The 11610-nt window shown below is 35.5% G+C and overlaps 1 protein-coding gene and 1 long non-coding RNA gene across 2 annotated transcripts; one reads left to right on the top strand and one right to left on the bottom strand.

The window, feature by feature from the left end:
- Positions 1 to 2867: 2867 nt before the first annotated feature.
- On the bottom strand, positions 2868 to 9645 carry LOC116164194 (translation initiation factor eIF-2B subunit epsilon-like). Its single transcript, XM_031478334.1, has 6 exons — positions 9428 to 9645; positions 9070 to 9380; positions 3747 to 3959; positions 3440 to 3558; positions 3191 to 3355; positions 2868 to 3112 (listed from the first exon to the last, which is right to left on the bottom strand). Exons 1-6 carry the CDS (start codon positions 9505 to 9507, stop codon positions 2909 to 2911), a joined length of 1092 nt encoding a protein of 363 aa, XP_031334194.1. The 5' UTR covers positions 9508 to 9645; the 3' UTR covers positions 2868 to 2908.
- Positions 9646 to 9690: 45 nt separating this feature from the next.
- On the top strand, positions 9691 to 10117 carry LOC116164195. Its single transcript, XR_004143836.1, has 2 exons — positions 9691 to 9798; positions 9847 to 10117. It is a non-coding gene; the product is annotated as an uncharacterized LOC116164195 (long non-coding RNA).
- The last annotated feature ends 1493 nt before the right edge of the window (positions 10118 to 11610 follow it).

The following is an 11610-nucleotide window of genomic DNA, read 5'->3' as shown; positions in this document are numbered from 1 at the left end:
GCCGCTTGACATGGAGCAATACAACGCGCAAGAACTTGCAGAAAGAAATTGCAAGGTCAAATCCTTGCATGCAATAAGCATTGCATGGTATTTGACATGGTGCAATTCTATTTCAATTGCCACATGTCTGCCAACAGAAGAAACATATGGATTTGTCAACAAAGTAGTTAACCTCAAATGAAAATTAAATTTTGATTGCTTGAAGAAACGTGAAAATTAGAAGAATAAATAAGATTAATAAAAACAAGTAATGAGTGCGTCTCTCAGCATCATAGTTGCCGCCGCTGTATTTTACTAGGTTGGTGACACAAAAACAACTAGATTTGTCCCTAGAATTGCACGATTCATGCAAGAAAAATAGCACCTGTCCTATAAAAATTGCATGCAAGTCTCTTGCAGCAATTGATCAGCTGGCTTTGAACTGCGCATGCCTTTCGCAATTTTTCTTGCAACTTGCATGCAATTGCAATTTTTATTGCTCCATGTCAAGCGGGCTTTACACTGTTGTGGACCTTTGTATAAGTTTATAATTTCAATTTTCATCTCTTTAGACAGCATTTTTGAAGTTTATCTGTAGGGCGGTAGATTTGAAGTGACAGTTGTACATTACACCTACTACGCATTTGTGCTGCTCCTATATGTCGACGCGTTTTTTTTTTAATGGAACATAGGAAAATAACATTGCACGCAAAATCGTATGTTCCAGTTTAAGATAAACGCACTGTATAACATAGCAACCTATTATAACCACAGCCATCTATAATTACGATGGCTGTGTTTGAATGTGTATGCAATTGCAACACGAACTTACGTGACTGCAATGGTCTTAAGGTACTGCAACTCTTATCATTGTTTATTTATAAACAATGCTCTTATATTCCCAAATAAATTCCCAATACTCAACAATTAATGTCTGGTTGCCCTGGGATTTCAGCCTGTATTGTTGAATGGTAAAATAGATTTTTGATAAACAAAAACAGATTTGTAATCCATTTTTATTTATAACTTTGTTGTTAGGTATGGATGGTGATAATGACACACTACTCATTAAAATCGAACCAAAACAAGAAGAAGAAATCCATTCCTCTCTTCAAGGACATGTTTCAGTAAGCAACGAAGTTTTGGTGACAATAAAGGACGAAATTGCCATTAGTACAGCGTGTTCTAAATCTCTTTATGATGAAGAACAACAACATTCTAACTTTCACCTTTTGACTCATTGTAAAACAGCGCCTAAATATTTTAAATGTGCAGATTGTGGTTATGAGACACACAAGAAGTGTAACTTTAACCAACACCTATTAACACATAAAGCTTCTAAGAGTTTTAATTGTGCTACTTGCGATTATGGGACAAATAACAAACACCTCTTGAAACGACATCTCTTAAATCATAAAGTCTGTAAGGATTTTAAATGTGCCGATTGTGATTATGGCACAAATGACAAATGTGTCTACAAACAACATCTACTAGTACATAAAGTTTCTAAAGATTTTAAATGTGGTGATTGTGGTTATGGGACAAATCGTAAACACGTCTTCAAAGAACATCTTTTAACACATAAAGTTTCTAAGGATTTGAAATGTGTTAATTGTGATTATGAGACAAACAAGAAATTTAACTTTAACCAACACCTTTTAAAACATAAAATTTGTACAGATTTCAAATGTGCTGATTGTGATTATGGGACAAATGTTAAGCGTAACTTCAAACAACATGTTTTAAAACATAAACTCTCTAAGGATTTTAAATGTGCTAATTGTGATTATGGGACCAATGTAAAACGTAACTACAAACGACATCTTTTAAGACATAAAATTTCTAAGGATTTTAAGTGTGCCAATTGTGATTATGGAGCAAATGATAAACTCATCTTCAAGCAACATCTTTTAACACATAAAGCTTCTAAGGATTTGAAATGTGCTACTTGTGATTATGGGACAAATAATAAACACCTCTTCAAACGGCATCTTTTAACGCATAAAATTGCTAAGGATTTCAAATGTGATACTTGTGATTATGGCACAAATGATAAACACAACCTCAAACAACATCTTTTGAAACATAAAGTTTTGAAGGATTTTAAATGTGCCGATTGTGATTATGAGACAAACACGAAATATATCTTTAACCAACATCTTCTAACCCATAAAGTTTCTACGAATTTAAAATGCGGTAATTGTGATTATGAGACAAACAAGAAATATAACTTTAACCAACACCTTTTGAAACATAAAATTTCCAAAGATTTTAAATGTGCTGAGTGCGAATATGGGACAAATGTTAAAAGCAGCTTCAAACGACATCTTTTAATACATAAAGTTTCTGAGGATTTTAAGTGTGTTAGTTGTGATTATCGGACAAATGTTAAACGTTACTTCAGACGACATCTTTTAAAACATAAAACTACTAAGGATTTTAGATGTGCAAATTGTGATTTTGGGACAAAAAGTAAAAGCTATCTTAAACAGCACCTTTTAAAACATGAAAGAGTCAAAAGTTTTTAAATGTGCTATATTATGAGATATAATAGATTGTACTTTGAGCAACACCACCAGGCTTTATCTTTAAATGGGCAGGGTTTCAGCCAAGGCTGCTTTACCAACCCATCTCACTATACATTTACAAATATCCATGTCCGAATCCGGATTCGAACCAGAGACCCTAGTCGAATCCATACAGTTGGACGATTCTTGTCATGAAGAACTACTTGTATTCCTGATGGATTGAGGCTTGGGTCGCTACATCAAACTGATACACCACAGGTCAGTGCAATGTCGAAGATTTCTAATGGCGACCCTCTCTGGAATGTAGTGAGGTGGACTGTGCTCAAAGAGTATATACAGGGTAGAATACCTCACAATGAATGAATAGCAATTAAATCTTTTTATTTGACAAAATCAACATATCAATCTTCTTCACTTGAAGAAGCCTCTTCTGCTTGTTGTAACCAATTAGTAAAAGGTTCAACTCGAGCATAAAATCTTGTGTTTTTGTCAATTCCAGAGAACCAATTCAAAATTACATCCTCGGAAAGGTGGTCCTTATTGTACAACCAATTTAACACAGCAGAAACACACTCGTTTAGTTCATTGTTATTAGCAGCTACATCCTAAAAAGTGGCACGAAATGAATTAATTTCAAATTCATGATTAAGGAACATTGATTAACATGAAACAAAAAGGCTTACCTCAATTGCTTGAAGACAATCAACCATGGCGGAAATGTTACGAATATAATTCTTCAGGATCGGTGAGAAGTAATCCAACAATGGCCGTAATGAAGGCAAATAAGGTTGTCCAAGATATAATTGAAAAGGTAACATCAATATAGCTTTTATAACGTTGAAATTTACCTACAAACAAAGGGTTTTGTAATCGATCAATGACTTAGAGCAAGATTTTGAACATAAATTCAAAATGATCGAAAAGAAATTCACCTCCTTAACTGAAACGTTATAAGCATATCGGGATGAATTTATTTCTAGTATTAAATTATCGCACTGTAATTTATCTTCAAAACCTCTGGTAAGGCTGTCGACAACTTCGGTTAAGAATACTGAAACAAAGATTGAAAATATTATTAAGCGTAAGCACTAAATTTTGATTTATAAGGTAAAAGCATTGTTAAGCACCTCTTACTCCCAACCCGTGCATCTCAAACTTTGCAAGCGTAAGAGCAATAGTTAAAATATAGTCAATTCTACCCCATACCCAATTAAAACAACAGGCACTTTATGGACTTACAATTTGTATCATCTGGGACAGGTGAGATTGTATACGACAAATTATCTTCACTTTCAGATGACTTAACACTCTCATCATCTGACGGCTCGGTCTCATCGGGCATATATAACCTCGAAAGTTTTCTATGCAAACCGTCGTCTTCAGCATCTGATTCAACGCTTTCCTCTGGCTTTATGTGATAAGCATTTTTAGCTAACTTATTGCTTGCCACTCCTAAAAGTACAAGATATTGTAAATTCATCTACAGGCTGTTTAAGTTCTTTGCGACCAACTTAAAAATAATAATGGCAAATAAAAGCAAGTGAAGTACCTAAGTATACATTTAAGACAATGACTCCAGTTTTAGATTGTGAAACAAAACAGTGAATGAAAAAGTAGCAGTACTAATCTCATATTCTTCAACTTCACTAGCAGGGTTCTGTGGGAGAAGCAAATGCAAGGAAAACGAATGCCAAAATTGAATAATGGACCGAGGCAAATTAAAAATCCCATTTAAGATCTTGAAATACGAGGAGAAAAAAACATTTTGGCTTGCTGTAGGTTTTGGATAAAACACCTATGCCAATAGTGACAATTTTAAGTGGGTATGGTATGGAGTCACTTGAGCCTGATGGGTTTTGGCAGTTGGCCGGGGTCACACTTTAGCAATTGTCCCTGGTCAAATTTTGGCAATGGGCCAAATGTTGGTAAGTGGCCTGGGGGTGCAAGACCATATTTCGGCTGATGACTTGGGGTCCGAAATTTCGGCAGTTGGGTAAGGATGCGAGATTTCGGCAGTTGGCCCGGCGTTCTATTCCGGTAGTGGCCCACGGGAAGTGATTCGGCAGTTGGTCCGCCAGAGGTATTTCGGCCTACTGTCTTGGTTGCTGGATCCACCATCTTGGATGCTGGGCCCGTCACTTTGGCGCCGATGGTGATTGCTGAAAAAAATTTTTATTGCCTTTGAGATTCGAACCCACAATACCTAAAATAGATGACTAGCGCGTAACCAGTTGAGCTACAAGACTAACAATTTTACAATTAGAGATTAAAGTAAAAAAAAGACTTGTACTTTGAACTTTGGTCTTTTCGCAAACTGTACAAAACTGCATTTATTTGTAAGAATTTTATAATTAGAATCGCGAATTATAGTGGAATGTGTAATAGTTTGCATCCAGTGCATCAATTGAAAAAAAATGAAAGTCCCCTACACCTATACCAAATTATGTTTCTAGATTTCTACCAGAATTTTCTTTGTGCTATAAATAGACTTCCGGTGACGAAAATAACAGCTCATACAGTATTTAATATTTATTACCTATATGAATGTAAATACAAAGGCGAAGAAGTTACATTTTTTTGAAACAATACCCCCTCTATAAATTACTCAACATGTTGTACAGGGTTATCGCAAAAAGGTGAATTGTTGATAGGTAATTCGATTTATATGCACAAAGGACATGTAGGGTATCATTTACGAAAATCTTAACCGTTATTTTCACCGTTCTTGGAAGTACAAATGTTGGTGTAAAGTCCAAAGGTTGGTTACTGGTCCAAGTCCATTACTCACCGTTCAAAGTCCAAACGCACCTCGCCCATCAAGGTCCAACGGTTAGTAACCAGTCAAAATCCACGCAGAGGTAGTGAACAAATTCTTTCATATAAAGTACGTAGAAAATTTAGAAATTTTTTTATGTCTTACTAACCTATCATAGCACATTTTATATCTGTGATACGCGGGCATAAAGTGTTTATGCCCTAGGGCATTAAAGATCACCATAGTAATTCATTTATACTTAATGACAAAACAAACAAATATTTGCAGGTCATTGAAAATTAGAAACGTCAATTATTAATTGTCAATACCTACTAAATCACAAGATTGCCCTTATTTCGTATAGTTTCTGGAACTTCTTGCTCATTCACGATGAATTGAATTATTTAAAATTACGTTTGACGTTTGGATGGTTTCAATCACATTAACAAATTCGAACCTCGCATACTCGATCAAACATAATGAATTATTTTGTAAACGAATTTTGACGAAGAAAACTATTTGTAAAACATAAAATTGTGTATGTACCACGGGCATAAACTGATGTTTATACTCTCGGGGCGACTAAAAAGCTCTCAGGCCCTCGAGCTTTTTAACTTGTCGCCCTCGACAATATAAACATCACTATTATGCCCTTAATACATAAATAACTATTATACAGACTGAGGCTATACCATTACACCACTAACAATAATTGAAGGATTGTAATGCAGAATTTTTTCTACACGCATTCCAATGTAAGAGACTTTCTCATACAACCGATTTATCAAGTATTTGGCATCTTGATGTACATTTTCGATGGTTGCAGCTTCCTTGTTCTCCGTCAGTCATTTTATTAATAAATATTCGGTAAAAGGAAGTGAAATTGTAGCAGTTCTAATCGTGAGTTTATTACCTGACCAACTCCTCAATCTCATTCTTTCTTTATTATACAACACGAAATAGTTCAATACTGATGGTGGTTATAATTTTATCTTCCCTAAATTTCCAGTTATACAATAAGCCCGAAATTCAACAGCCTATGAAGTATACAGGCTGTCCGTTTTTCGAGCACCAACATGGGAATCAGGGCATCTGGTTATTTGAAGAGATGCAGTGTAGTTTAAATTGGGGCAAATTTGCGTATTTTGGAGCCCAATAATATACCAATACGAAAATTCGGACGTCATCAGAGGTTGCAGTTTTTTAAAAAATTTTCGATTTTCCCTTTTACTTCGGAAACCACAAAACGTAGAAGTTAAATTGTACGATGGTCAAGATACACAATTAAAGAATTATTATCATGCTTTCAACAAAACCAGAAAATTCAGATTACTTCCGAAGATATGCCAGAACAACCGAAATTTACCCATTTCGTTTTTATTTCTTCTGAAGTTATTTGAACAGATACAAAAAAATAGCAAACTCTTTCTCATTGCTACTTTACCGTATTACTGTATTGAGTAGCATTCTAGCGTTATATCTGGAGATCTAGAAGACCAATACTGCGCATCTGTAGACCGATCCACTTGTCTTCCAAAATGTTCAAAGACATACCTATAAGCATCATGGCTAGAATGAGCCGGTGCTAGCTCTAAATCAAAATTTAAATATGTAGCATCAAGTCAGTATTGTTGATTTTGGAAGAGTTTTTGAAATTAACAGTCACAGATACAGGGTACTGAAGAAAAGCAGTCAAATGTCAAAAAGTTTGAAAAATCTTGAATAACTTGAAAACCTTTGATGCCGGGTATAGCGAAATGTGGTATCAAGCGACGTAGATTTTCATGTAATCTCAAAAATCCAACAAAATACAAGATGTTCTATTTAAAATAACACATCCGGTATAGCCGGAAGTGAAACGATCATGATAATATTTTCTTTCGATAGATTCGAGGATAGATTATAAAAAACTATGTTCGTATGCAATTTTTCAGATTTAAATTATTAATGGGAGTGTGAATACTTTTAGGTAACGGTTGTATATTCGCAATAAATCTTTAAAACGTAATTAATTTTTTTAGAAGCGTTAAAATTACCATTTTTGAACTATGTTGAAAATTACTCTTTTTATTTCAGTATACAGCACAATCTTTTAATGGGATTCCATATGAAGAAACTTTTAACTTGACATTAATCTCACACCTGAATATGATCCTCACCTTGATAAACAACATTTGATTTGGACTTTGCCCGCAACCAACCTTTGGACTTTGAACACCTGGCAACCTTTGAACTTTGAACAAATTGTGCGAAATGGTACTAGCAGCAGATTGGTCGGGATTATTACGTCATAGCGCTCGCCACAATCATCTCGTTTTGAATAAACTTCTAATACCGCACATGTTTATTGTTTTTTTTCTACTCAGCCACTATTTTTAAATTAAACTTTTACGGTCCAGAAAATTGTTTTATGGTTTCAGGTATACGCTTATTAAATTAGAACTACGGAATTCAACTATACTGTAAACCCCCACCCCATTGTAGCAGACCAGTCAGTCTTGTCGCAGTCATGCCGAGTACAACCAAAATGCTGAATGTGTGTGATTCTTATGCAGTGACGTTTTCGGGCAGTGTATGGGGATGCAATTGTACCATGATTCAGAGGACCTGGGGCGGAGGTCATTTAGTCACAAGGCGGAGGTGATTTCCAATTAAGATAAGTTTTTAAAGTATATATACTTGTATGAGCTGTTAGGCACATTCCATCATACCATTGGAAGTCTATTCTTGGCACAAAATTCTTGTGGAAATCTGGAAACGCCTTCCATTTTTTTAATTGGCGCACTGGATGATAAATATTAAAACGGCAATAAAGACGTTAAAGTATCACATTCCGCTGCAATTCGCGATTCTATTTATAGAAATAAATGCACTTATTAAGGCTCTGTAGCGTAACTGGTTACGCCCTACCCTACTAATTCAGGTATCCTGATTTTGAATCCCAAAGCCAATAAAAAAGATATTTCCACCAATCAACGATGGCGCCAAAGGGTCGGGTCCAGCATACAAGATGGTGGGCCCAGCCGTCCAGCAACCAAGATGGTGGGCCAACTACCGAAATACCCCAAGCAGGCCTACAGAAATATGACCCAGCACTTCAGGGTTAACTGCCGAAATTTGACCTTGCACGCCAGCTAAATGCCAGAATTTGACCTTTGCCAACTGCCGAAATGTTTTCCCATGGTCCAAAAAATTTTTTCATGCACAAAAATTATCCGTAACAAAAAAGTTCGAAATGCTTTAAGAAATCAACCTAAAAATTCCATTTTGGTGTTATGAATGCAAGAAGATCGATTCTTACTGAATGGTACTTTGGTACATGATATAATTATGCCATTCGTTCTAGAGAACTGTACTGAAAATACTCAGAATGATTTCCATGTAGATAAATGATAGGACAGTTTTTAGGTCTGTAGTACACATACTCCAATGTCACTAAAGCATAGAATTTCTTATGAAATAAGAAGAGATTGAAATTTTCCTTGCTTTACTCGACCTTGATATAGAATGAGTTAAATTTTATCTGTTGGATCCGCCTAACGCCGCTAATTTACTATCCTTAATATATAATTAACGAAGTTTGTCCCAGAGGGCGCTTGCTGAGAAGCTTTGTTAAACGCTTCAAAAAGCATTGCAATCTCTTATTCATATTTCTTATTCAGCTCACGTTTTAAGAAGGTTAGTGTCGGAACCAGTCTCCCTTATAAGCATGAGTAAAAAAAATAATGTGTGAACAGCAGAACATCTAACAGTTGGAAGTGTTATAGAGATGGGAGAAAAGTAAATAAGCACATATAAATCACCTACCTGTTTTAGATGAGTGTGATCGAATCAAATAGTTTTCAATGATAGAATTTTCAGGTAAAACAACTCCTTTCCCTATTACACTCGCCTTTGTAACTATACAACCTGTTTCAAGAACACACTTCTGTCCTATTATACTATGCTGAATAACAGAATTATCACCGATCACAGTATTAGAAAATACAAACGAGTCCTCAATTATAACATTATCCCCAATTTTAACGGATTCTCCGATAATCGATCTTGATATTCTCGTTTTGTCACCAACAGAACTGCCTCCACCAATTATTACGTCCTCAATTAAGCTATTGCTTCTGGAAATTTAAGTAGCTTTAGTGACAAACTAAACACAACCACTTACTGTGTTAAATGTACGTCCTTGCTGCGATACACGTTGTTTTGCAAGTGAATGTAACTCCGTTGCTGACTGGAAATTCCCATGTCGGGCACAAGAGGATACAACCATCGATGGAGAATATCTCGACTACAAACAAATAATGCCAAATAATTTTTTCTCGGAGAGTAACTCTACTCAAGCTTAGTTTAGTGGGCGTATTAATTGTTAGGATAAACGGAGGTCGCTCGGGCAATTTGCAAAGTAAAATTACGTCAAACTTTGAGAATGCTCTCTGAATGTTGAAGGTGCTTTTGGAAAATATAACCTCTACATTCATCTAGAGCGCCTCATCATTTGTTCTACTACTACCAAGCCTCTAATACCTGATCACTGGCGTAATTGAATTATTTGGGTTTTTGCAATTTTTAAAATTATTTTTTAAGTTTGGATTTGATTCAACATAGAGACATTTACACATATACCACTTCACAGCAAACGTGAATGAAAGTATGTCGGGAGATAAGAGCGATAACCGCCGCGAACTTGGAACAAAACGCAGGCTCAACCATGTTGCAAGTTCTGAAACCGTCGCTACAGAGAGGTGGCCTATGTAGAAAATATAAAGGACTCGCCGGTTTCAAGCGGGTGAGATACAAATGTCGAACGTAACAGCAGAGCCCGCATTCTGAGCTCGGCTACGAAAGCAAACACGTACCATTAGTTTGTGGAATTTTATCACATAGCCATAAAGTATTAGCGGCTTAAATTTAAGTAAAAAAACAAATTTATGTATATCTTTTTTGTTCATTATAATATTATACAGGGAGATCAATAATCATATGCTGCGCCGCTCTTATAAAATATCACATTAGTAATCATTTGCCGCAACCAGGTATATGTGCACCAATACAAAACATAACCTATAATTTTTATTACCTTCATCTTTTCAAAACGGCGTTTTTAAAGACTACCAGATTCTTTTGAATATTTACAAGGTGGGTAAATTACTAATAAATTATAAACAAACGTTTTTTTTAGTTGTAGCGTGTAAAAGGTAATAGGTTTACTCTGACATGCCTTTTACTTTAGAAGAGAATAAGATGCATTTGCAGTCCTGTTTCCGTAATCTAGACGAAAATTGAGTTTGAGAGTACTCGATACGTTTGTGTATACAGGAGTTTCGAAAAACCTCTTCATCAAAGTCCGAAAAAGCCGCTACGACAAACGGGTATCTCATACGGAACGTGTCACACTACTGTCTGGAGAAAATTGTACTTCTATCGTTTAAAGTAACCGTGTTACAAGAACTCATCGTTCAGATTTACAAAGCCGTCTAAATTATATGCATGCAATTGGTTTAATGCAAATTTACGAGATTGCAACGTATTCGGAATCGCTTACACACTATTGCCAAATTACGAACAGGAAAGCTGCCGTTTGAAACATGACGCAACAGTAGTTACATTCCGTCTTGGAAAACATGAAGAAAAGAGTGAATCCCTGTCTTAATAATGGTGGCGAGCACTTCGAACAGTTGTTATAGTGTGCATGTAATTTACGCAATTACTTCAATATTAACGAGTTGTAAAAGAAATAAAATCGTTTCAATTTTTGTAGTAATTTGCTATTTGTGTAGTTTCACATAATTTGGACATTCACAAGGTGCTCAAATCGTTCATTTAGATTAAATATGGTTAAACGTTAAAAGTTTACTTTGGTTTGAAGTTTAAGGTTATGTTTTAGTATTGGTGCACCACGCTTGTTGCGGCAAATGATTACTAACGTCATAATTTCTTGAAGCGGCGCAGCAACTCAATATTGATCGCACTGTATCAGGATTAAGGCCCGGTTGTACAATGTCCGGTTGAACTTCAGTTTGGTTTAACCGACAGATTTGAGAAATACGATTGACCAACTTGTGAAATATTAGCTAATCAAATCCTTTAACCCACAATTCAACTATAAACTGAAGTTTAAACTAACATTATACAACCGGGCCTAATTGGCACAGGTTTTTATGTGTGCAATAAAGACGATAAAGTCCAAATGATTTTACATTGTGCGATTGTGCATTAGGCTATACAATCATTTTAGATATATCCATGAGCTATCGTCGATTAGCCATAGATGTTGACATCTCCATCATTGTCACTTGTGAATTTGATCTTGAACTTGTGCAATAGTAGATTGTTTCCATCACACAAATA

Source organism: Photinus pyralis, unplaced genomic scaffold (assembly GCF_008802855.1).
Source record: "Photinus pyralis isolate 1611_PpyrPB1 unplaced genomic scaffold, Ppyr1.3 Ppyr1.4_LG2, whole genome shotgun sequence".
Lineage (NCBI taxonomy): Eukaryota > Metazoa > Arthropoda > Insecta > Coleoptera > Lampyridae > Photinus > Photinus pyralis.
Note: the sequence above shows the minus strand (reverse complement) of the source record. Positions and strands in the feature narration are given on the sequence as shown.

What these genes read in the sequence shown, in the direction of transcription:
- LOC116164194 (XM_031478334.1), bottom strand. Translation starts at nt 9,507, where the DNA reads ATGGGAATTTCCAGTCAGCAACGGAGTTACATTCACTTGCAAAACAAC. An exon ending in AAGGACGTACATTTAACACA is followed by an intron (nt 9,381 to 9,427) that starts GTAAGTGGTTGT and finishes TTAAATTTCCAG; the next exon opens with AAGCAATAGCTTAATTGAGG. An exon ending in TGTCCCAGATGATACAAATT is followed by an intron (nt 3,559 to 3,746) that starts GTAAGTCCATAA and finishes TCTTTGTTTCAG; the next exon opens with TATTCTTAACCGAAGTTGTC.